Source organism: Meriones unguiculatus, chromosome 3 (assembly GCF_030254825.1).
Source record: "Meriones unguiculatus strain TT.TT164.6M chromosome 3, Bangor_MerUng_6.1, whole genome shotgun sequence".
NCBI lineage: Eukaryota > Metazoa > Chordata > Mammalia > Rodentia > Muridae > Meriones > Meriones unguiculatus.
The window spans coordinates 22791203-22814534 of NC_083351.1; the positions used below are offsets into that span (position 1 = coordinate 22791203).

Consider the following 23332-nt stretch of genomic DNA (forward strand, 5'->3'; position numbering starts at 1 on the left):
AACAGGATAGACATCAGAAGAGGGAGTAAACAGGGAACAGGACAGGAGTCTACCACAGAGGACCTCTGAAAAACTATCTAGCAGGGTATTAAAGCAGATGCTGAGACTCATAGCCAAACTTTGGGCAGAGTTCAGGGAATCTTAGAAAAGAAGGGGAAAGATCTGGAGGGGACAGGAGCTCCACAAGGAGAGCAACAGAACCAAGAAATCTGGGCACAGGGGTCTTTTCTGAGACTGATACTCCAACTAAGGACCATGCATGGAGATAACCTAGAACCTCTGCATAGATGTAGCGCGTGGCAGCTCAGTCTCCAAGTGGGTACCCTAATAATAGGAACAGGGGCTGTGTCTGACATGAACTCAGTGGCTGGCTCTTTGATCACCTCCCCCTAAGGAGTGGGCAGCCTCACCAGGCCAAAGAGGAAGACAATGTAGCCAGTCCTGATGAGACCTGATAGGCTAGGGTCAGATGAAAGGGGAGGAGGACCTCCCCTATCAGTGGACTTGGAGAGGGGCATAGGAGGAGAAAAGGGAGGGAAGGCAGGATTGGGAGGGGATAAGGGAGGAGGCTACAGCTGGGATACAAAGTGAATAAATTGTAATAAATAAAAAATAAATTAAAAAAGTATTGGTGGCTACAGTTAATACCTGAATTCAAGTCAACAGATGAAGGATTCCTACTGATTTCATGCCCTCAAAAGGTAAGGACTGCCTCTCTTCCACCTATAGGAACGCTCATTAACAGAAAGACTGTTAACACTAACCATCACTGGCCTGCCTGAGTTCTGTTTTGCAGGAAACTTCCCCATCATTACTTAGGCAATGTTGCTGTTGCTTAGGGCTTTCCACCTGCTCTTCTCTTATACATCTTTGGATTCTCGGTTCACCTGTCCTTGGGTGACTATGACCTTGACTGACAGTTTAGACCGAGGCGGTAAGCTTCTGAGTTCCTGCAAAGAACAACCCCGTTCACTGGTCCCTGGAGAATTTTCTCCCTCCCCACCTCACCCACAGCCGCGGTCCTCAACCTTCCCTAATGCTGCAGCACTTTAACGTTTCTCCTCATGTTATGGTGACCCACAGTCACCGCTGATTCTGCTACTGTTTGTTCTGAATCGTAATGTAAACATCTCATATGCAGGGCAGCTGATATGGGGCCGCTTCGAAGGGGTCACAGGCCACAGGTTGAAAACCCCTGATCTTTGGGGCTGGGGAGACGGCTCGGTTGTGAAGAGTGCTTGCTGGGGGGGGGGGACACGCAGATCAGAGTTTGGATCTCTGTGCCTGGCTGTAAGGACAGTCCGGGTCAGGCAGGAAGATGGCTGGGGCTTGCTGGCTGACTAGCCTACCCACAAAAACATGAAAAGTCCCTGTCTCAAATAAATTTGTGAGGGCTGACAGAGGAGGACACCCAGTACCTGGCCTCCCTCTGACCTGTGTGCGCACCTGCATGCAGACATGTGTCCATGTACCCCCAACCTCTCTCTCTCTCTCTCTCTCTCTCTCTCTCTCTCTCTCTTTCTCTCTCACACACACACTGCCTCTCTCCTTCTATTTTCTTCCATTTAATGCCAAAAATTAGTCTGAGAATCGCCTGGTTTTGGTTCCTTTGAAGGTAACTTCCTCACTCTGGATTCTAGTTTATCTTATCACTTGAAAACACTGTCAGGCTTTCTGCCTCCAGTTACCCACTCAGCCCTTTGATTCTCCACATTTGGCCTTTGCTTCACCTCAGAGGAGTTCATTTACTTCTGTTCCACCCATTTTTCTGGCTCTGTGTGCACTGGCTCCCCTGCTGCTCACCTTCATCCCACTCAAGCCCTTGCTCTGCTGTGTCACACAGCCATTTCCAGTTCTGTTCTCCTTCACCCCCAGTCACTCCTCTACCGTGTGGTTCTGCCCTGTTCTGATTCTCCTGCCGAGTTAAATCGTGTTATTGCATTTCTTCAATCTTAATTCTTATTATTTAGCTCCCCTTGTAAATAAAAGTTTTAATCTGAAATAGTCACAGATATGTGAGCGGGCTGAGTACATCTTGTTTGGTTGGTGGAGTGCTCATCTATCACTCATGAAGGCCTGAGTTCCACCCCCCAAACCCAGCATGGAGTAAAACTGTGTGGTGGCAGCACAGGCCTGTAATTCCACTACTTGGGAATTGGAGGCAAGAGGATTATAGGTTCGCATAGGTTTGAGGTCATCCTTGGTTACTTGGCGAGTTCAAAACTAAATTAAACCAAAACCAAAGCTATGATTAAAGTTGGGAGCGAACTGCACAAAAATCCTTTTGATTTTTAAAATATCCATGAATGTTCAAAATAGCAGGCTCTAACCAGGATGCTTCGGAGTCTATTTCCTGGACAGGCAGAGTCTCCTGTGTAACCACGGCAGCTATGAGTGTCTGGAAATGCACACAGACATACAACTGGCTTCCAGGCTCACATCTCATGGGAGTTCCTCAGGGCTGGGGCTGGGATGGTGATCTTGCCCAGCACACATAGCAGGCGGGTCCCACACTCAGCACTACTGAGGGAGAAAGCTTCCCTGCTTTTATTAGCTACTTGCCTTGTTGCTGTGACAGACTAAATGCTGGACACAAGCAACTTAAGGAAGGAGGGTTTTATTTAGGCTCACAGTTTGAGGGTGTACGGTCCATCATGGTGGCAAGGGCATGACTGCAGAAGATTGAGGCAGCTGGTCACTTTGTATCTTCAGTTAGGAAGTGGTGAGAGACGGGGAGAGAGAGAGAGAGAGAGAGAGAGAGAGATGTTGCTGGTTCCTACATTTTGTACAGTCCAGGCTCCCAGCCCTTAGAATGGTATCACCCACACTTAGGTGGGTCTTTCCACCTCAGTTAACGTCACTCTAGAAACATCCCTCACAGGCACGCCCAGAGGCTTGTCAACTGTGAGCAGCAGCAGAGTCCTGTGCAGAAGGCTGTGGCCTCAGAGTCACCAGCCCAGGAGACCCGGCATCTCTTTTAATGTGGAACAGTTCCAAAGCCTTCCACTGATCTCTGTGGCCTTTGACACTTTGGATGGCCCCGTGTGGTGAACCGAGGCTTGAGAGAGCTCCTGCTGAAGCACATCCGGGCCGTGCGTCTTTTGGGCCATCACTGAAGTGAGGCTCTTCTGACCCTGCCGTCACCCCGCTGTCTCATGGCCTCTGATGCATCCGGCCAATCACTTGGTTAAAGTGGCACACTCCAGGCTTCTCCATTCCCCTTCTAATCACAGCACAGGAAATGACTTGCAACTGTGTAAACATCTCATCCTTAAACTATTTTCAATTTAGTTCTACCTGTTCCGTTTGACAGGTTACTTACTATTTGTTGCTATTATTAATGACTTTGATTTTCAAATTATCTCCAACACGGCCAGCAGGTGTCCCTTCAAGCCAATTTCTGTGTCTTTCTGACCCAGCTCCATCATCCCCTAGACATTTCCTGATTTGCAGCTCTAAGGTGCTTCGGTCTTGTTTTGAGACCTCTGCCCCAGCCTTGGGATTAGCTGTTTCTTCATGGAGCTCTGGTCCATCTATTAGAAAATGCTATTCAGAAACAGAACTGGAGCTGGATGTGCCCACGGCTCACGGAGATGCCGCTCACAGCCTCTTGGTGGCAGAGCTGAGCAGTCTGAGCCTTTATGTCCGCACACATTTCCATACGGACACAGACCCTCTCACACTGCAAAGCGTGACCTCAGCGTGACTGCGCCAGCTCAGAGCCAACACAGACGGTTACATCCCGAGCTTTGCTTTTTCTATGTTTCGGTGGCAGCCTTCCTCCAGTCGGAGAAGCCTGTCTTCTAGTGTCCTTTCCTTAGCGGATGAGTCACTGCGTGGAAGCAAATTCCCATTTCATTGTCACCCTTCCTCCACACCCACGTGGCTCTGACTGTGCCATCTGGACTCTTCCTCTGCATGGATGTCCTCCTCACTGTGTTTGGGCTTAGCACCTGATTGAGGTGTCTCTTCATCTGTCCCTGGGTCTGACACCATGTGCCAACCCTCTCCCCTTCAGACACCCACTCATCCGTCACCTCAGTCAGGCAGCTCCTCCGTGTGGCCTCCCTTTCCCTCATCATCCTGGTTGAGGCTACCGAAGTTCTCATTCCCTCTCATCCAGGCGTAGATGCCTGGTCTCCGTCATACTGCGGCCTGTCTCAGTGTCTCACCTTTTATCTGAAGCCCATGTTATTGAGGCTCTGGTGGTGGAGGGAGACGCTCCCCCCAATTCTGCTTATTTTGATGCCGCTTCAAGGACATTTTCTCTGCTATTTAAATCCATTTTCTCCTTTCTGAAAACATGTCACAGAGCCATTTCATAAGCCTCCCTGAGGTATCTTTCCTTCCTGCTTATTGATGCTATGAAGACAAAGCTGCCAGGACCAGTACTTGGCAATGGGAAGGTGAGCACTGTTTTCCCTGACCTCTCCTCTCCTCTCCTCTCCTCACTCCTCAGTTTCCATCCCGAAGCGCTAGCTCTCCACAAACGACTCCAGAGGAAGTAGGGTTCCCCTCCATCCCACCTGCCATGAGGCCACTCCCACACTCTCTCCCAGCCTGTGCTATTAGCCACAGAGGATTCACTGATCCAAATGCCCACTTCTGTCTTCTCTCCCAGAGGGAGCAAGGTCTCTGGGGCAGTTGGCATTTTACAGGGAAGGGAGTATGAACAGTCAGTGGAGACATGGGAAGAAACTCCTCATAGCACAAAAGGTGCTGAATGCACCAGACTGGCTAACAACAACAACAGAAAGGTAAAAACTCAGTGTTGTGAGGTAAAAACTCAGTGTTGTGAGGTAAAAACTCAGTGTTGTGAGGTAAAACCTCAGTGCTGTGAGGGCACCGGATAGGGAGGTGCATCCTTTGTTGCTGAGAAGCTGACCCTTCGTGAGATACATTTACATCCCCTAACAACCTTGAGTATGTGAATGTTGTCACCTTACAATGCCAGGGCGGGGTATTCTTTGTAACAGACAACAATGTTCATTTTGACTGAAATCAAGTCATGCTCATTAACATAAGATGAGGAAAAACACTCAGCTTTTGTGCAGGGGAATATTAGACAGCATGAAAAAAATGAACTAAGTAAAGTCACAGGCATTAATGTGAATAATAATAAAAGATAACAACAACAAGAAAAACCAGGTACCTCAGTTTGTCCAGTGCCCTCATGATGCCACATGAACTATGTAGAATGATAATGGTGATGACGAAGCTACCATTTACTATCATTACCTGGTCCTCTGCTGGAGCTAAGCATTTCCACACGTGGTTGTAGGTAGCTCTGTGCTGCCGGGAGCCACTGCTATCCCCCTTTTTGGGTACTGAAAGCAGATATCACACAACTCCAGAAAGAAGAAAAGCACCCAGTGTCCTCATGGCTCATCCAGGGCAGAGCCAAGGCGTGAAACCTGGTCTGTGCTTCTGGTGCCCCTGCTCTGGGGGATGGTCACACACAGTTGAAAAGAAATTAAAAGCCTGGGTCTCCCTGCTTGGGGAAGAGGCAGCGACAGAAGAGAAGAGAGAACAGGGTCTTGCCTCTAGGTCCCAATCACCTTAGTAGCTGTAAGGGGAAATCAGAGTGCTGTGTGTGTGTGTGTGTGTGTGTGTCTGTTTATGCACACACACCTGGACATGCCATGGTGCACATGTGGAGGTCTGAGGACAACGTTCAGCCGTTGGTCCTTGCCTTTCCACCCTGTATTTGAGGCAGCGTCTCTCTTGTGCTTGCCACTGTGTAGAAGAGAGTCTATTCTGTGGTCTGTTTGTGAGCTTGCCCCTAGGAGTGCTGGGATTACCGATGTGCACCATGACACCTGGATTTTTTTTTTAATTAATTAATTCAGTTTACATCTGGGTCATGGGCCTCTCCCTCCTCTCCTTGCAGTCCCACCGGCTTCTCACATCGGTTTGGGGAATCAAACTCAGGTAGCCTGGCTTTCAGGGAGAGCATTTCCCCTTTGGGGTCTTCTCCTTGCCCTCGCCTCTGTTTTTGTGGCGCTGGAGCTCAAACACAGGGCCTTGTGTGCATCGGGCAGAAGCCACCACTGAACTAGCCCAAGCCTTCATTCACCTTTTACTTAGAGACATAGTGTCATTCCATTGAGTCGTCTAAGCTGCCCTTGACCTCACACTAGCCTATCCAGGCCTTGAACTTTGATCCTCCTGTCTCTCAGTCTCCCGAATAGTTGGAATTACGGGTTGACACCAGACCTAGATTGCCTGTGGCCTTTACATGATCCCTTTGTCTGTCTCCAGGCTCAGAGCCGAGTACACTCCGGTTTCCATCAACGTATACCTAACATGTCCCACTGTGAAGTCACCCCGGATCACGGTGCAGGACTCAACTGCCTGAGTGCTGGCCTTTCCCCACTTCCGCCTGGACATCCTGGGGAAGTCCTGAGACCTTTTCCAGCACCTCTTCCTCTTCTGTAAAGTGTGGGTGATAACAGCCACCTCACCTGACTCTCAGAGGTCACCAACCCCAAGGTGAAGAGACAAAGGCCACCATCAGGGAAAGGTCACAGAAGATCACACCATACTGGCCTGAGGTAGGGTTAGGAATAAATTTCAAATGTACACTGCTCTGTAAGCTTGGAACTTGGCTGTCATTCCAAAGAGAAGCACATGCTCACGAAAATGGTTCTATGACCCTTCTGAGCTATGTCTGCTAATAATAAGCTGGAGAAACATTCAGGTCCCCAGTGAACTTCAGACTCCAAGACAAAAATAGGCAGCTGGTCGGGCAATCCCATCTGGCCTGTTTATGCTCATCCAGGGTGAGACCACTATGCCTGCCCACGTGCCACCAAGCAAAGCCTCCGAGGTAAATAGAGCCCCGAGAGCCCCGTGGAAAGACTGCTTGATAGAGCTGAAGGGACAGGCTGAGGAATCAGTGAAATGAACGGGTCAGCAGTGAGTAGGTGTGAGCAGGTGGCTTGGCACTCAGGGCTGGCCTCAAATGCCTCTGCACCCCAGTGGAGTGAGGGAAGTGATATGCTAACGGAGCCCTGGGCTGGGAGTGCTCCCCTAGGCTGGGACCATTATAGCTCACAGAGACCACATGACTCACTAAAAGCCACACAAATAAGCAAAACACAGCCTTGATTGGAAAAGCCTCTTTGCCCCATCCAGCCAAGCTCTCCCACTGACCTGAGAAGGCAATGGCGAAGATCCCGCCTGTGGCCGTGTCCCGGTGGAACTTGAGCAGGACCTGGTTGGAGGAGCTGTGTGCTATTTTCTTGGACAAACTCCGGGTAAAGACACCAAGCTGCAGGGAAGTCTGCTGAGGCCCGTCCCTGCGCATGGGAAAGAAAGCCCTGCTTGTCATCAGTTGCTACGAGTGCCCGCTGTCTTGGATCTACCAGTGGCTCTGAGAGAGACCTGGAGCGGGTAGCCGTTACTCTGTGGGACTCTCTCCAGCCCCTCTCTGTGCGGTCTTCCGACGGAGTTGACGGAACCCTTATTCTTCTGATTCTTCACTAGTCCTACCCCCTGCTGGACCTCTGGGGCAACAAAGGCACCGTGGGGCAGGGCTGCTGCTTCGACCACAGATCTTCATCGTGAGGGGCTGAGGAGCTGCGGTTGGACTCTCTTGCTGCCCTCTCGGCTAGCCCCTTGCCGCCCACGCAAGGACACACCCACGTGACTTTTGGGGGCAAATGATTTCTTGCCTGGAACTTTACCTAGTGTCCCCTTTCTGTTCTTATGCATTGCTTGGAAGTTAATCAGGGTTTGGAGAAAAATTATTCCACCACCCTGTGATGATTGCCAGAATGACATTAGTTTTCAAAGGAAAATTGAAAATGTTATATGTCTTTGTCCATAGATTCAATCGTTTGAGGGAAAATGTCTAGGAAATTGCCCCTAATCAACTATGAATCTGTACTTCCATTTTAAAATCCACCCAGGCCACTGTGTGTAGAACTTGGCAACCAAGGGTTGAGTTGCCATGGCTACTTACATCTACACTCATTGAAAGTGAACAATATTTAAAAACCGGTCTGGTGGCTGCCATGTTAGATGGCATGGATGTAAAAATGCCACCATCAGTTCGGAATGCTCTTTTGGGCAGCACACGGCTCAGCACATGACAGAGGAGCTTGACATACCGTCATGCCAGGCCTTTTCAGTTAAGCTGGACAGCTTGGCTAAGCGTATGCAGAATGCAAAGAAAGTACTAGAAACGTGAAGGAAAGGCTACATATTCATACCACCCCCCAATTATGCGCCCACAGGCAGCGTCACTGGATGTAGAAAGGTCCCCAGGTTGGGGGCCACTGATCTTTCATTCCCCCCTTGTCACAGGGTTGGTGACCTGAAGCTGAGCCTCTCTTCTTGTTTTGCTCTCAACACAGCATCTGCTCTTACCAGACGGTGATGTAGTCTCCAAAGGGCTCTATCTGGAGCAGGCTGAGGTTGAGGTGGACGCCATGGCCAATGGGCACAGTGATCAGCCAGACACAGTCCTGGGAGCTGGAGTAGGGACTGGGGTAGCCAGGTGAGTACACGGTGCCATTGAAAGAGGTGATGTTCCCACCACAGGGGACTGCCAGGGAGGAAACACGAATGGATGAGAATTTGAGATTCCTACCCACCCAGCTGGGAACCGAGGTGCCTTCCCAGCAGAACCCCAGTGTTGTTTTGCCAGGAAGTTGGTGGAGGGGGAGAAGGCACAGGGCTGTGTGGTTGTGCCTGGCTGTCACCAACACTGCTCCCTGGCTGTCTACCATCACTGTGGTCATCTCACCTCAGCCTACCTCTCTCTGTTTCTCACAGAACAGCCCTGTGGAGGAGTTACCCCTGAAAGCTCCCCTGACCCTCTCTTAATAATGGGGAGGAGCAGGTGTTAGGGTCTGGGCTGTGAGGAGCTGAGGGGTTAGGACACTGTTTACTCTCTGACTTCTTCTAGAGTGGCACTTTTGGCTTAAATTTTTAAAAATTAAATTTAGCATTTCCTTATTTTTGTGGGTGTGCGCATGTGGGAGGTGTGACGTGTATATGTGCATGTTTGTGTGTGTGTCTATGTGTGTGTGTGTATGTGTATGTGTGTGTGCATGTGTGTGTGCATTCATGCACACACATGCACGGGAGGGCACTGAGAACAGAGGTTGATGTTTGGAATCTTCCTTGATCGCTCTCCATCTTATTCTTTGAGGCGGGGTCTCTCAGTTGAACCCAGAGCTTGACAACATGGCCATTCTAGCTAGACAGCTTGTTTCGGGGGGCCTCCTGTCTCCACCTATCCAGTGCTGGAATTACATTTGGGTCTCCACACCCACCATTTACATCGGACTCTGAACACAAGTCCTTACACTTGCAGAGCAAATGTTTTATATGGTTTTTGGATTATTTTTGCAGTAAGGCTAAGGCTGGGTTCAAATCATGGCTATGCCACATATCAATCACATGACCACAGACAAGTAGTTCATTCTCTCTGAAGCTGTTTACCCAGGAGTGAAATAGACTAAGAATACCTTTCATGGTACTGTGGGGACAAGAAGGTATAACAATGTATGAGAAATGGTTGGTCAGGGCTGGAACGAAGCTGAGCGATGGAGAGCTTGAGTAGCATGTGTGAGGCCTTAGGTTTGAACCTCAGTACATCAGTCAGTTAATCAATCAATCAACCAAATGCTTGGCTCAGCTTCTTGCCCAAAAATACATCCTTGTTTTAGGTCGCTTTCTATAGATCACTACTTTTGTGCATTCACTGCATCTGGGAGAGCCTTCTGCGGAACCTTCTGGTTCTCAGAAAGTGTCCTGCTTTACTATGAAAGGACGTGAAACTCAATGACAAGGTACAGAGATGGAACTGACAGCTGACCCCAGAGCTGGGTTACTGTCCCTGCCAAGCCTTCCCATTTCATGATTGATTCTTGCACCCCATTCACGAAAATTCTGGGCTGTCAGGATAAGACAGGGAAGAAAGTGGAACTGGGGTGTCTCAACAGGGGAAGGGTGGGAAAGGGGGGCACACAGCCTCCTGGTCATCTTCACCCTGTTTCTGCTTAAGGAAGAAGGCCCAAGAATGCTCCATTTCCAGTGACCTGAGACTGCCAGCTTGGCTCTCACCAAATACACGTGGGAAGAAGAGGCGGGTGAAGAGGAGACAGAGTTCTTAGGAAAAGTCATTGTTCGCTAACATTGACTCCCTCCACCATCCAGCTCCTGCAGTCTCACTGTAGCACCTGGGGGACAGTACCCCATCAGGCTGGACCTTCCTGAAGGCTGGATGTGTCAATCCCTTGGCTATAGTGTACATCTCCGGGTCCTTCCTAGCACCTGATCAGTCTGTCATGTGGGTTATCTTCCCGTCTCATATGGCTCCTCCCTACGTGGAAACAGGATGAACAAGGCTCGCCTGGACCTCCGCCTTTGGCGATCCCATGGAGTAGCGGGTGGTGTAGGATGCTCTGTCTCTAGGACTACCCCAGGCAGGACCATCAGGGGGAAGAGAGGGACATACCTTCACACCTGGGTAGGGGATGGTCCCAGTTCCGATTGGTGCCATGTAGACAGGTGAGGACAGGCTGGCCAGTCAGTTGATATCCTGGAAGGCACTCGAAGGTCACCGATTGTCCGACATTATAGCCAGCTCCCCTCACTATGCCATTGGCAAAGGGCTCTGGGTCTGGGCACTCTTGGAGTTCATAGGCTAGAACAGACAAGGAGAAAAGGTCACTTTATTCCTTCTGGGGAATGTCTTCCCAAATGGATGGTTGCAGTGCCTGAGGGTTAGCATTGGTTCGGAGCTCCAGGGTGGGGCACAGATGGGCCCGACTGGTTGTCAGCTTTGGCTAAGTTCCTCAACTTCTCTATGACCCCTTTGTCTTATTCATGGTTGTTATGAGGACTGAGTGCAATGGCATCCGTGTAGCCCTTCACGCAATACTGGCACGTGGGAAGAGCCCCATAGATGTCATTGATGGTTCATACTTCCACTGGGGAACTAGGCTCCAGGAGCATCCTGACGGCTGAGCTGCTGTTCACTGAACATCTTCTCAGGGTCGGCCATTGGTCTAGGTGTCTTCATGCTGCTTCTCTCGAGAGGTCACAGACCCGGAAGCAGTGAGGTGGGGCCTTCCTAGCTCTACTGAGTTAGAACCTATGAAAACATTTGAGGGGACAGGGTGGGCCGTCAGGAAGGTGTGACTGCTGTGCAAGAGTGTTCTTTGGGGTGGTAGAAAAGTTTCCCTCATGAGAGCCCCTCACGGCAAGGCCTGTCCGACAGGCCAAGTCAGCTGAGGCACTGGCTGAGCACCACAGAGGAGGGCCTCCAACTAATTGGGCACGCTGGCTGAGGAATATTCTTTGTGGCGTAATTGGGCACTCTCCACACAGGGAACTGGCAGAAGAAGGGGACGGGCTGTTTGTGCAGCAGAAACACTCAGTGGGAACAGCTGGGGCTGAGTGATGCCCTGTGGAAGTGCACGATTGAGCTCATGTAGTAAGAATAACCATGACCTCAAGGCTAACGGGTCCTCCGCGCCCACTCGGCAGCGGCAGCTGCACTATGCGTTTCCATCTGACGTTTCGGAGGGCTGTTTCAGTGGGGGAAAATATGCCTATTTCACTAGAAATCACGTGAAGGGAACGAAGCTCAGTTGGTCTGCCTTGCAAGCAGGAGGGCCTGAGTTTGACACTTAGGATCTGTGTGGATTTGCCTCCCTCCCTCCCTCCCTCCCTCCCTCCCTCCCTCCCTCCCTCCCTCCCTCCCTCCCTTCCTCCTCCCTCCCTCCCTCCCTCTCTCCCTTCCTTCCTTCTTTGACAGGAGTAGCAGTAGTAGCAGGGTACATCTATGATGTCGGTACTGAGGGGCTAGAGACAGGCAGTTTCCTGGAGCTTGTTAGCCATCAAGCCTACTTGGTGAGATACAAGCTGTGAGAGAACTTGTCTCAGAAAAGGGTACACAGCACCTGATGCATGAGGGATGACACAGGAGATGGTCTTCTGGCCTCTGCGTGCTCATGCACACACTTGTGTTTGCATTCGTACATTCACCTGGATGAACATATGTATACACACACACACACACACACACACACACACACACACACACACCATGCTGAAGTGACTGGGTGTGTCAATGAACTGAGCAGACACCATGGGTATGGAGGGTAGGCTAGAGAGAGGTGGCCCTGCCAGTGGAACAGTTTCGGGTGATTGGAGGAGGCAGAAGCCTGTTGCCCCAGTATGCTGCGTCGGAAGCCTCCGCTGGAACTCTGTGGGCTGAAGACAGACAGCAAGGAGACTGAAGAGAGCAGCCACAAGTCAAAGTCCAGAGCAGCTTTGGTGAGAGTGCTGTCACTTGAGCAAGTAGCTTTTCCGAAAGGGAGAAACTTCGAGGAGGGTGGCCTGGATTCCCTTCACACTCCAGGACTGATCTCAGAGCCCTGAATGGTGCTTCAGAGGGAGTGATAAATCCTGAGGAGAGGAATCACTCCATTTCTTAAAGCAGGCCTCGTCAGGGAGAGGGGCCGGGCTTCCCAAAGGGAGAGGACACTTGTGATTCTGGACAAACTGTCATCATTTGAAACCTGAGTTTTGACAGCTCCCGACATTTCACAGCAGTTGTGCATGAACGTTGTTCTTCTGAACTTTTCTTGTGTATGTGTCTTTTTAGTATATGCATGTGTTCTCTGTGTGTGTATAGGTATATGTGTGTGTGTGTGTGTGTGTGTGTGTGTGTGTGTGTGTGTGTGTGTAGGCTAGAGGTCAATTCAGGTGTCTTCCTTGATCACTCTTCACCATGTTTTGAGGCAAGATCTTTCACTGAACCTGGAGCTCAGTGGTTGAATAGATTTGTCGGCTAATGAGCTCCCAAGATCCTCCTGCTCCTCACTGCAGTGCCAGGGTTATAGAGGCCTCAGGGGTGTGTAGCAGGAATTTTACCTGTTGAGCCACGGAATAAATTAAGAGTATGCAAACTTAGCTACCATTAAACATTTTATGGGAACATCTGCCTGAGGAAAGAAAAAGGAAGCAGCAGCCTAGGGATGCTGGACTGTCCAGTTGGGGAAATTTTGAGGAGCTATATTGTTCCAAGGAAAGGTGAGGGGGCAAAGAGAACTGGGGTGGACAGAAATAGCCTCAGTGGGGACAGATGAATCTTCCTCAAAACTGGGGACCCAAAGAACCCATTTTCTTTGGAGGGGAAGCATGTGGTAGGGCACAGAGCTCAGAGCCTGTTTTCGCTGCACACTGTGGAGAATGTGGACCAGTTGGTCAGGGAGAATCATGTGCATCTATCAGAAATTAAAGGCCTCAGTGGAAGCAGCTGGGCCTCTGGCACTAGAGACACTCCAGGCTGAGAGGTTGGGACCATCACAGCAGGAAATCTTAATGGAAGCTGAGCTCCAGCCCAAGAAGGAGCAGGTGGCCTGATGCTGAGTGACACACGGGTGGGCTTGTGACTCAAGGGAGCAGCAGGCAGGTCCTAAACTCAGAAGGAAAGGCCTGACCCCTCAGAGGGGCATCTGGGGACCTCATGTAGGGTAGGCGCAACAGGAGCCCTTCTCAAAGAAAGGAAAGGGCTGGGAGAGCAGGGAGGATGTTTGCTGATACAGGGGTGGCAGCTGTATTGTTGGGAGTGGTTAGGTCTTTTCTGGGGATCCAGGAGCCAATGGCGGATCTGAGTAAGACAACTTTACAAAGGCAAGTGGGCTTGTCACACTGGGAGTATGCGGGAGCCATCATCCTATGGCATGGGTTCGGTGTGTGGGCTGTGCCTGTGAAGGTGTGAGTTGGGCCAGCTGTCAACACTTACATTTACAAGAGGTCAGTGTCAGGGAGAGAGCGCAGATTGAACTCTGTCCCTACATATTCACATGTTGATGTTTGAAGGCCCAGAATGTCAGAGAGTGACCTTTTATTGAAGAGATAACCTCTGCCCATTTCACATAAACTTGATTGGCCGAAGGGCAGATGGTGATCTAAGGCGGCTGGTGTCTTTATAAGAAAGGGGAGCAGGAGTGACCCCATAATGTCTCTACTCCTTTACATTCCTACCAATAACATAAAAGATTCCCTTTTCTCCTGTGTCCTTGCCAATACACAACAGAAGCCATTTTGAGTGTTAATCACATCCAATAGATTGTAAATGTTTAGGTTGATGGGGATGCAGGCCACCTTGATGTGATCAAACATAGCATTTCCTGTCTTGAAACATCACATTGTATTCCATAAGTATGTACAATAATTATATGCCAGTCAAGGAAGGGGAGAGCAGAGCTTTGGAGATGGATGCCATAAGAAGATGAAGTCAGAGACTGGGGTGCTGATCCTACAAGCTGACCCAATGGCTGAAACCACCCAAATCCAGTCCAGCAGCTGAAGTAGATCCTTATAATCCTCAAAAGGAACCCACTCTGCCTATACCTTAACATTGCTTGCACTTCTATCCCCAGACATAAGTTCTGTTGTTCAAACAGTGTCTTTGGTACCTTGTGATTTTTTTCCTTCGAAAACCAAGACCCAGGAAGTGATGGTGACAGTGGTGTGTGTGTGATTGGGGGGGGGTGGGGTGGCAGCTGTTTTAAGCAGAGCATGGACTCTGTAACTGGAATCAGGTATCTTCTACGACAGACCACTGTGACAGAGGAGAATTACTGATGTGTGGCTGTCAGTCCCACCCCCTCCACCTGTCAGTCACAGACACTCTTGCATGGGAACGGCTTCCGTGACAACCCCTCCCCCAGCTTCCCTGTCTGGGTGTGACTGCCTGGTCAGTACCAACAAAGGTGGCATGGTTTGGGAAGGCCAAGCTCTTGGGCCCATGCAGTATGAGCCTGCCATGCTCCCAGGACAGACACATGCATGAAGGCCAACCCTTGTGCAACTGGCCCACATGTACCCACTTCAGGGGACACCCTTTACGGCTGTCCCAGAATGAGAAGCCCGGTCCTTGCTAAGTGTTCCTGTCTGAGAAGGGAGGGCCTCCCAGAGACAGGGATGAAAAGGCCAAGTTTCAGAAAACCACACATTGCGCTGAACTCTTTCCATACTAAAAAAATACATATGTACGGTCAAACACTTTGCATTTACATTCTCTTCTCAGGTACACACACACACACACACACACACGCTCACACTGAAGAAAAAAATTAGCAGTTGTCTCTGGGAAATAATCCCATCCCGTTGCTGTTTTTGTTTTTGTTTTTGTTTTTTTTTCTTTCTTGGTTTTGTTAACAAGCTGAATGTGTTCCTGAGTTATCTGCATAACTCAAAATTAATTTTGAATGTGGAAAATCACAAGGAAGTACTTACAGTGAGTGGGATGCGGGGCTGTCTGGACAGAAGAGAGTGCTTATCTCTGTACAGGGGAAGGGGCAGGATGATGCGAGCAATGTGGCTTCCATGATATGTGACATAGCCTCTGTGTGTGTGTGTCCTCCTAGCCAATACCACACACTGGAGCCTCATCCTCTAATGGGAGGCCATTTGGAGGCTGGGCGTCTGGAGGTCTTCCCTGGAGAACTGGACTGGGATCCATATAAAAGAGGCCTTAGGTCCTTTATTCCATCTACCAAGTGAGGAGGAAGACGGTGCTGCCATGAAGCAGAGAGCAGGCCTTCCCAGACATGGGATTTGCTGGCACCTTGATCTTAGACTTGCCAGCCTCCAAAGAGGGAGGAATGAGTTCTTTTTTGTCTCTGAGCTGCCAGCTTGCAGCACTGGTTACGGCAGCCTGAGCTGGCTGGTGCCCCCTGCTCACTGAAACATCTGTACAGCTTCAGGGCTTTTAAAATAAGCATGCACTGGTATTAGCAATAGGTATATAAAAGTACAGAACAGGAAGGGCGTGAAAGAAGCCCGGCTGGGACCAGAACAAGCGCTTCACTAGGAGAGCATTCAGGGAGGAAGTTAGGCCGATGTGAGGCTGCCATGTACAGCCGTGTGGGCTGGGCAACCCCCACTCTCAGTGGTGGTGAACGATTGGCTGCTCGCACAGGTAAGCCTGAGCTGGCATGATGGAGGTCTCTTCTGGCAATGCACAGTAGGAGCACTGGACCAGCACATGGGTGAGTCGTCCTGAGGAGACCCCATCTGTGATGAGCACTGCGAATGCTGGAATTCTCCATTTTGTCATGGGGGAGCTTTGCTGAGACCGAGCCTCTCAAAGCCAAGGGGAAATGGAGGGCAGTGGGTGTCAGGGATGCCTGAGAGGAGACTGATAGGCTGCTTGCCTAGGATGCTGTTAGCTATCAGCTCTAGACACTGTGGCGCCTCAGGGGACACTGTGAGGCCGGTGGCTCTGGGAAAAACTGGGTGTACTTCAACTGTCTGCCAAACAGGGTTAGCGAGGTGGGCTGCAGAGAGGTGGCTGCCAGCCGGACGCGGCCACAGAGGCCTGCTGTCCCTCAGCCCTTCTGGCATCTCTTCCCTGCAGGAGGATGGGGAGATGAGTGGCTGCAGGCCAGACATGGGGTCGACAGTGGAGCTACTGTGACGCTCTCGTCCTTACCCTGGTATTCCAGCTTGAATCCTGGCCGGTTCTGGGAGTGGTCGCTGTGGAAGTACACAATGGTGTCGTGGGACGTGGAGAGCAGGGAGCCCGGAAGCTCGCTCCCGCTGAACCTGCCCATCATCCGGCTGGTCTCAGAGGGGCCGCTCCGGATTTCCAGGAAGTCATGGTTAGGTTCCGTGGAGAAGTTCAGAAACTGGATGTGAGCACCTGGGAGGAAGACAGAGGCAGACAGTGCCCAAAGCCACCCAGCCCGACACCCGCAGTGTCTCCTTCAGGGTCCAGAGCGCCCACTACCAAAGCCCCAACCTGGGCAGGTCTTCCAACTTTGCCCAAACAGTTCCTCCTCTGGCCATCAGGGAGGATCAGAAGGTCCACAGAGTTTTTATTCAGGGACAAAGGTATCAGCTATTTCTGGGTTCCGTCCAGAGTCTATTTGATTTTATGGGAGGCTGACTTTCAGGGTCAACGTTTGATTCCACCGGAATCATGTCTAACGTCAATATAAAGGTAGTTTCTCCAAAATAAGGTTTAGCTAAAAAAGTAATGACCCCCATTGAATCAGAGGGCACCCATGGCCTTTCTTGCTGGTGTTTTCTGGACTCTTTAGGTGATTCCGAAGGACACACTGGGAAGTAAATGTTGTGTCACCTGATCCACCGAGAAGACAAATGAAGTTTACACTGTGGGACCTTGGTGGGTTAATCAAGATCTCTTAGCCACTTGTCAGGTTACATGGATTTAATTAAGCCCCTGGGACACGTATTTACATAAGCCACGGAGGATGGAGGTTGGAACAGACACACGGGTATTTGTTTACAGACAAGGGTTTTCAAAATTGGATTACTATGGGAGAATGTTCTTCAAAGAAACCTATTTGCCAAGTGTGAGAAATGCCCACGTGTTACATTGTTAACCAAAAATAAAATCATGTTGGAAAAAAAAAATTGACAATGGAAATAGAAAAATGTATATGTCAGTTGTGATTTCTTTAGTATTTGAGAGCCTGGAAGGATACACATTTGTTTGCTAATACCGGGCGAGCATGTGCCATGGGCTAGTGTCATGCTAGGCATAGCCCAAGATGAACAAAGGTGGCATGGTCCCTGTGCCCATGAGCGCCAAGCTGCTACTAAACATCTCTTGGTGGTGAGGTCACTCACAGATTTTTGATTTTAGAAGGTGTTCGTCTGTATTCTCTAATTTGGCAGAACGAACACACACACATACAATTGTTTGTGTGTCTTCCTGTGTTAAGAGCAAAGACCGGACATAAGATGCTGAAGATCTTTCATCTCCTGCCCTGTGCGTTCACATTAACTACGTGTCGTACAATTTCTTTTTTCTTTTTCTTTTTTTTTTAAATCTCTGAACCATCCTGAGTAGAGCTGTGTCGTCTAGTCCCTGTCTGTGTAGCCTCCCGTGCTGGAGAGCTCTGCAGCCTGTGTGCCCAACCTTGGGTTCTTGGAATTGTGTGAAAGGAACAGTGCCGTGTTCGCCACCTAACGGCAGAGGCATGTTACTGCAGGGGCTCTTTACGCTTGCGTTCTAGGTGAGAAACAGGGTGTCAGAGCCCACTTGAAAGCAAGAGGTCCTGCTAGACCACTTGACCTGCAGCAGGCTCATTCCCCGGAGCTGGAATACAGATGTAGGACATAGAGAAAGAGTGACCCGGTGGCTGAGCGCAAGGGCTCATAGAGGGCAGCCACCCATTTAAACTCCCGTTTGCCTGTGTGTTACCTCCTCCCGCCCTTTGCCTTTACAGGGTCTTCAGTCCCAAGCTTGAAGACAGAGCACTGGGCACTCTGGTCCTCTTGGCTCAGTGTCTCAAATCTGGACTCCAAAGTTGTCTTTCCTTTCCCCAGTTTCCTTCAGGAGATGGTACTGGACCCTAGACTCCAACCTTTGAGGGTCACCCCCATGGCCCTCCCCCTACATGCTGACTTAAAGAAGGCCAGCTGGACCACTGCTTTCTCTCATACTTTGGACTGTTTAACAGATGGCCAAATGAGTAGTCTTCAGACTGAGGCTAGTGGACGGAAGGGTTCCGGGCCTGTGCAGCTACAGTCCTCATGGCGAGGGGAAGGAGGAGGAGGAGGTAATGCCCGATGGGGTATGGTGGTTATCACCAATGTCTGTTACCCGTCACAGTGAAACTGATTGCTTTGCAGAGTTAATTGTGCTAATGCAAATGTGTAAGAAAGAGGACAACTGGGCAAGAGGAACCCCATGGACTTACCCATCAGTTCCTTGTCGGCACAAAGCCTTAATCTCACTGGGACAGATAACTAGGGTTAAATTATATTGCCAGTACACACTCTATGGATTGCCAGCAATTAAAATATATACCTAGGCTAATGTCCTTCACAGCCAACAACCCCCACGCCTGGAATATTCCATCTCCCTTCTTTTCAATCTCCAGGCCAGCTAGAATGTGTCTATGAAGAATGCCAACTCAATTTCATATTGACCTTGGCTCAATTTAATTAGGATGATAAATGGGATAGGGGAGTTAAAAGCACAACTCGAGGTCCAGTCTCAGTTAAATGGATTTCCTTTTCTTTCATTCCAGGTAATTTCTTTCTTTTTTAAAATGGTCCAGGAGAAGGAACCTGGCACAAGGCAAGCTCTCTAGCTCTGAGCTACTCCTTCAGCACCATCTCTTATTGAGGTCCTTATTCTATACCTCTAGCTTTAGTCCAGGACTCAAATTATGGTAACCCCAACCCCTAGCCTTTCTTCTCCTTACACTTCAGTCTTTGCTATTCCCCAAGACTGCACAAGAAGACAGCAGATGAAGCCCAGGAAAAGGACAGTGCTGGGGCTGAGCTTATGCTGGGATACGGAAGACAGCTGGTTTGATCCAGGCCTGGGCCTGAAGCCCCTGTCTCCCCGGGGGCTGCAGACTCACCAAAGCCCACAGGCAGTGCGATCTTCCAGGAGCAGTCCATGTTACTGGGATAGTTGCCTGGGAAACCGGGGCTCAGGATCACCCCCTCCATCTCTTCCACTGCCCCTCCACATTGCGCTGTGACAATGAGAGTAGTCAGGTTAGGTCATCAGGGAGGGCACAGGGCTTTGCAGATGTCCAGAGCCACAGCTTTAAACATGTCTTGAGTCTTAAGCCCCTTTGAGAACCCAGAGGGTCTCCCTAAACATCTGTACACGCACATAATATTGAGCAGGATTAAAGCACAGCTTAGGATGCCAGGAGTGCCAGCCCTGATTGTGCCCTTCACAGGTCAGTGACTTCATCCAGGACATTCAGGAAGTGATACAGCTCTGCTCCAAGAGAAGTCTGGCTCATCCTGTCCTTCTATGACACCCTGCCCCATCCAGTTCCTTCCCAATCCAGTCTTCAGGACAGCAGACACTGGATAGAGGAAAGAGAAGGGATTGGCACACATACTGCGTTGTGTGCTTACAACTGTGCCAGGCTCTTTCCAAATATGTCCTCTGTGGGGTAGGGTGGAGCCCCTCAAGGCTCAGCATGACCTCTTGGCTATGAGGGAGGGTCTGGAGACATCTGATTTCAAGTTGTGTGGGATACCTCAGCAGTTGCTCAGTTGAAAATGGTTCTGTATTTTGTGTTCTATGAGGAAAGACTGTGTGGGCAAAGAGGGGCTAATCAGCCAGGGAGGCCCAGGAAAGGTGTTCAGGGAAGGAAATGCCAGGGTCCTGACTGTCACGATCTGGGCAGCAGGTGACCAGAAAGCACACCGCGATAGAATAGTACCACCACTGTATCACAGTTCCCACTTCACTTCCCGAGGGACTGTGGGTGGAGTTCTACCCCTTGCTGCCTCGAGGGGACGTGGGGGAAGGGATGAAGGAGAAGGGATGTCTGTAGCAAACTCCATGAGTGACAGCTGATCCTCATTCAGTGTCCTTGGCCAAGCCTCTGTAGGACATACTGCATAGATGCCTAGGGCTTCAGGCCACATATGTGACCCGCTCTATATGTGAGTGAAAGCCCAGATGTGAAATGCTGTCATGCCAATGTGATGTTTCCTTGAGTCACTTTCTGGGGGACAAGGTGGTGCTTTATAATCAGCCCAGCGCTGAAGAACCTTCACATTCCATTTCTCACTTCTCTTTACCTTCAGAGGACAGCTTTCTGGGCTGGGGAAGATGTCTCCTTTGGTAAAGCACTTGCTGTGTGAGTGTGAAGACCTGGGTTTGGATGTCTAGCATCCACATAAAAGCCTAGTGCAGGGATATACCTGTAATACATCTGAGTGTTGATGGGCAGGGAGAGGAGGACTCTCAGAGCTCACTGGCCAGCCAGCCTAGCTCCCCGGTTAGGGAAAGACCCTGCCTCAAAAAAAAATGTGGACAGTGTTTGAGGAAGGCATGCATAGACGCCCACACCAGGTGTATACAACACAATAAACACACACACACACACACACACACACACACACACACACACACAGACACAGAGAGAGAGAGAGAAAGAGAAAGAGAGAGAGAGAGAGAGCTTATGAATTCCCACTGCAGAGCTGCAACATCAGCGTTGCCTACCATGAGCCAAGCAGGGAAACCAAGCCAAGTTCTTATCTTATGTGCAACCCATGACATTATAAGTGGGTTTATTAGTCTGTCCTTTGACAGGGTCATGGGATAAGCCCAATGCCTAAAAACACCTTCCAGGGTCTGGCTGGTTATTGGGGATCGCAGTGGCCCTCGTGATGGCAACCTTCTTGTGATTTTTCGGTTGGTGGGAAGAGCCATCTAGAAGTCAGGGCAGCTTCCAATGAGAGTTAGAAATGGAAAAAGAAAAAAGAAAAAGTCTTTCAGAAGCTACTGACTTGGAACAAATCCAGAACATTGGAATTTCTTTTGACTCCAACTTGAGCTCAGCAATACTGCTGTGAGCCCTGCTCCTTAGGGATTTGGATTTCAGTGGATTTCAAAGCAGGGTTCTCTTACCGATGCAGAGCGGAGGGGGGTAGTTCCACCGTCGCACAGTCCCAGGCATGCAGGAGATGTGGGCGTGGCCCTGGGGGAATCAGAACAGGAGTGGGCCCTCAGGGGCAAAGTTAGACACACGACTCAGAACAGGGGCTTGCTGTCGGCCTCACTTTAAGGGACAAGACATTCAGACACCATGCGGGATCACCTTGGGATTTGAGGTGAGACAGAAGGAGAGAGATTTGGGGGTGGGGGGACCACTTATTAAGAACCATCACTAAAGAATTCTCATTACAAGAGGTTTCCTCGTGAGCTTCCTCTAATTACTAAATTCCCTCATGGGCCTCAAAGGGAAATTAAAAATTCCCAAAGTCCAATCAAATCTGGCTTTGCGGGAACACATTCCAGGCTGGATTGTTCAGAGTCCTTACCGTCAACAAAGTTTGTTTTTGTGGGAACAGTTCCAGGAGTGGAGAGCTGTCCCCGGGGTTGGGGGCGGGCGGGTGGCATGAAGGCTACCCCTGTGCTGGGTGGCTATAGCTAGTACAGGGCTGGGCAATGGACTCAGGGGAGCCCTGCTCCCTGCCTTTGGGTTTTGGCGGAGGATAGGTAGGTACCTGGAGGGCATATCCGGGCTCACACTGGAAAGAGACCACGTCATTTACCAGGTAGCGCTCGCCTGTCTTCACCCCATTACTGGGAATAGCTGGTTCTGGACAACTGCTCAGGCCCACCGCTAGACAAGACAGAGGTAGAGAGAGGAGGATGGACAAGACTGGTAGGCTAAGGTGACAGAGCTAGAGGGGGTCCAAGGCTTGTGCCTTCCTGGATGTTTGCCAACCTCCACCTGGCATACAGTGGAAGTTAGAATTTGTAATACGGAGGCTCATCAAGTCAGAGCTGATGAGACAGGAGGTGCCTTGTCAGGGACTTTGGGTGTCTTTGTGAACCTACTGAGCTCTGCATCAGGACACCCCAGCTGCAGACTCCTAGGCCTCTTAGTCTGGGCCCCACCCATGCTCCTCTTGTACCTGCCCTCAACTCCCCCCCTCCTTTTCTGTGCCCTCAGAAGACAGTGTTTGTAGCAGGAAGAGAGGCCACAGAAAGTATGGAAGAACAGGTGCCAGTTAAAGAAAGGGTACTTCTGTGATGCTCAGGCCCCAATCAAAGGCCCCCTTTCCAGGACAGGCTGGCCTGAGAGAAGTTGGTCCACCAGCAAGACTCTCCCCTGACTTCTTTCTCAAGGTCAGACCAGCCCCCTTCTGTAAGGGGGGCTGCTCACGCAGGGTCCTCCATGCTCAGCACTGGCCCTCAAGCACTGTAGGAACTTGTCACAGCTCTCAGCTGCTTTCCATCAATCATCTTCAGAGGCGCTGATGACTCTTACATTCTCTCCTTGAATCTCTGCCCTCCTTGTCCACTCTCAAGTGCATCTTCACAGCCGTCATGGGTAACTCAAGGACCTTCGTGATTTGGCCACACCCCCTTCCATGATTAACTCCGTGGGCTTGAGACTTCTCCCTGGTTCTCTCTTCTTGACGTAAAGTTCGATCCATGCCCCTTCAGTCCAGGCGTCCTAATCGTCCTTCCCCAGCCGGCTGTGACATCATCATCATCATAGCCATCTCAGGAGGAGCTGCTCTTTCTGAGCCGGTCCCCTGAGTGAGGCAGCGTCATTGAGTCTGTTACCTCGTTCCACCCCCTTGCTGCGGGCCTTCGCTCCCACCCCATAGAGAGGACCCAGGGTGACAGTGGCCCCGACATGTGGTCTTGAGCCACAAAATTGGGATGCAGAGTCAGTCTGACTCCAGATCTGGCCAAGGGCAGTCAAGTTCAGGCCATGCGAGCACACTCCAGCCTTAAGATGTATAAAGTAGACTCCTGTGTGCTAGGACATCCAGAGGGGGCACAGGGCTTGTTAGATACAGTTCTCCTCTCCTTCAAAGTGTG

General features: G+C 50.3%; 1 protein-coding gene across 3 annotated transcripts in view; it reads right to left on the reverse strand.

Annotated features, from left to right (window-relative positions):
- Window positions 1-23332, reverse strand: part of Csmd2 (CUB and Sushi multiple domains 2) — a 550287-nt gene that overhangs the window by 57806 nt on the left and 469149 nt on the right. For all 3 annotated transcript variants that reach the window (XM_060379514.1, XM_060379513.1, XM_060379515.1), the window contains 7 exons: window positions 22000-22118; window positions 21401-21470; window positions 19380-19496; window positions 16469-16678; window positions 10472-10660; window positions 8374-8551; window positions 7156-7301 (listed from right to left, as the gene is read on the reverse strand). In XM_060379514.1, the coding sequence (XP_060235497.1) occupies window positions 7156-7301; window positions 8374-8551; window positions 10472-10660; window positions 16469-16678; window positions 19380-19496; window positions 21401-21470; window positions 22000-22118 (1029 nt within the window). The remainder of the gene's footprint in view (window positions 1-7155; window positions 7302-8373; window positions 8552-10471; window positions 10661-16468; window positions 16679-19379; window positions 19497-21400; window positions 21471-21999; window positions 22119-23332) is intronic.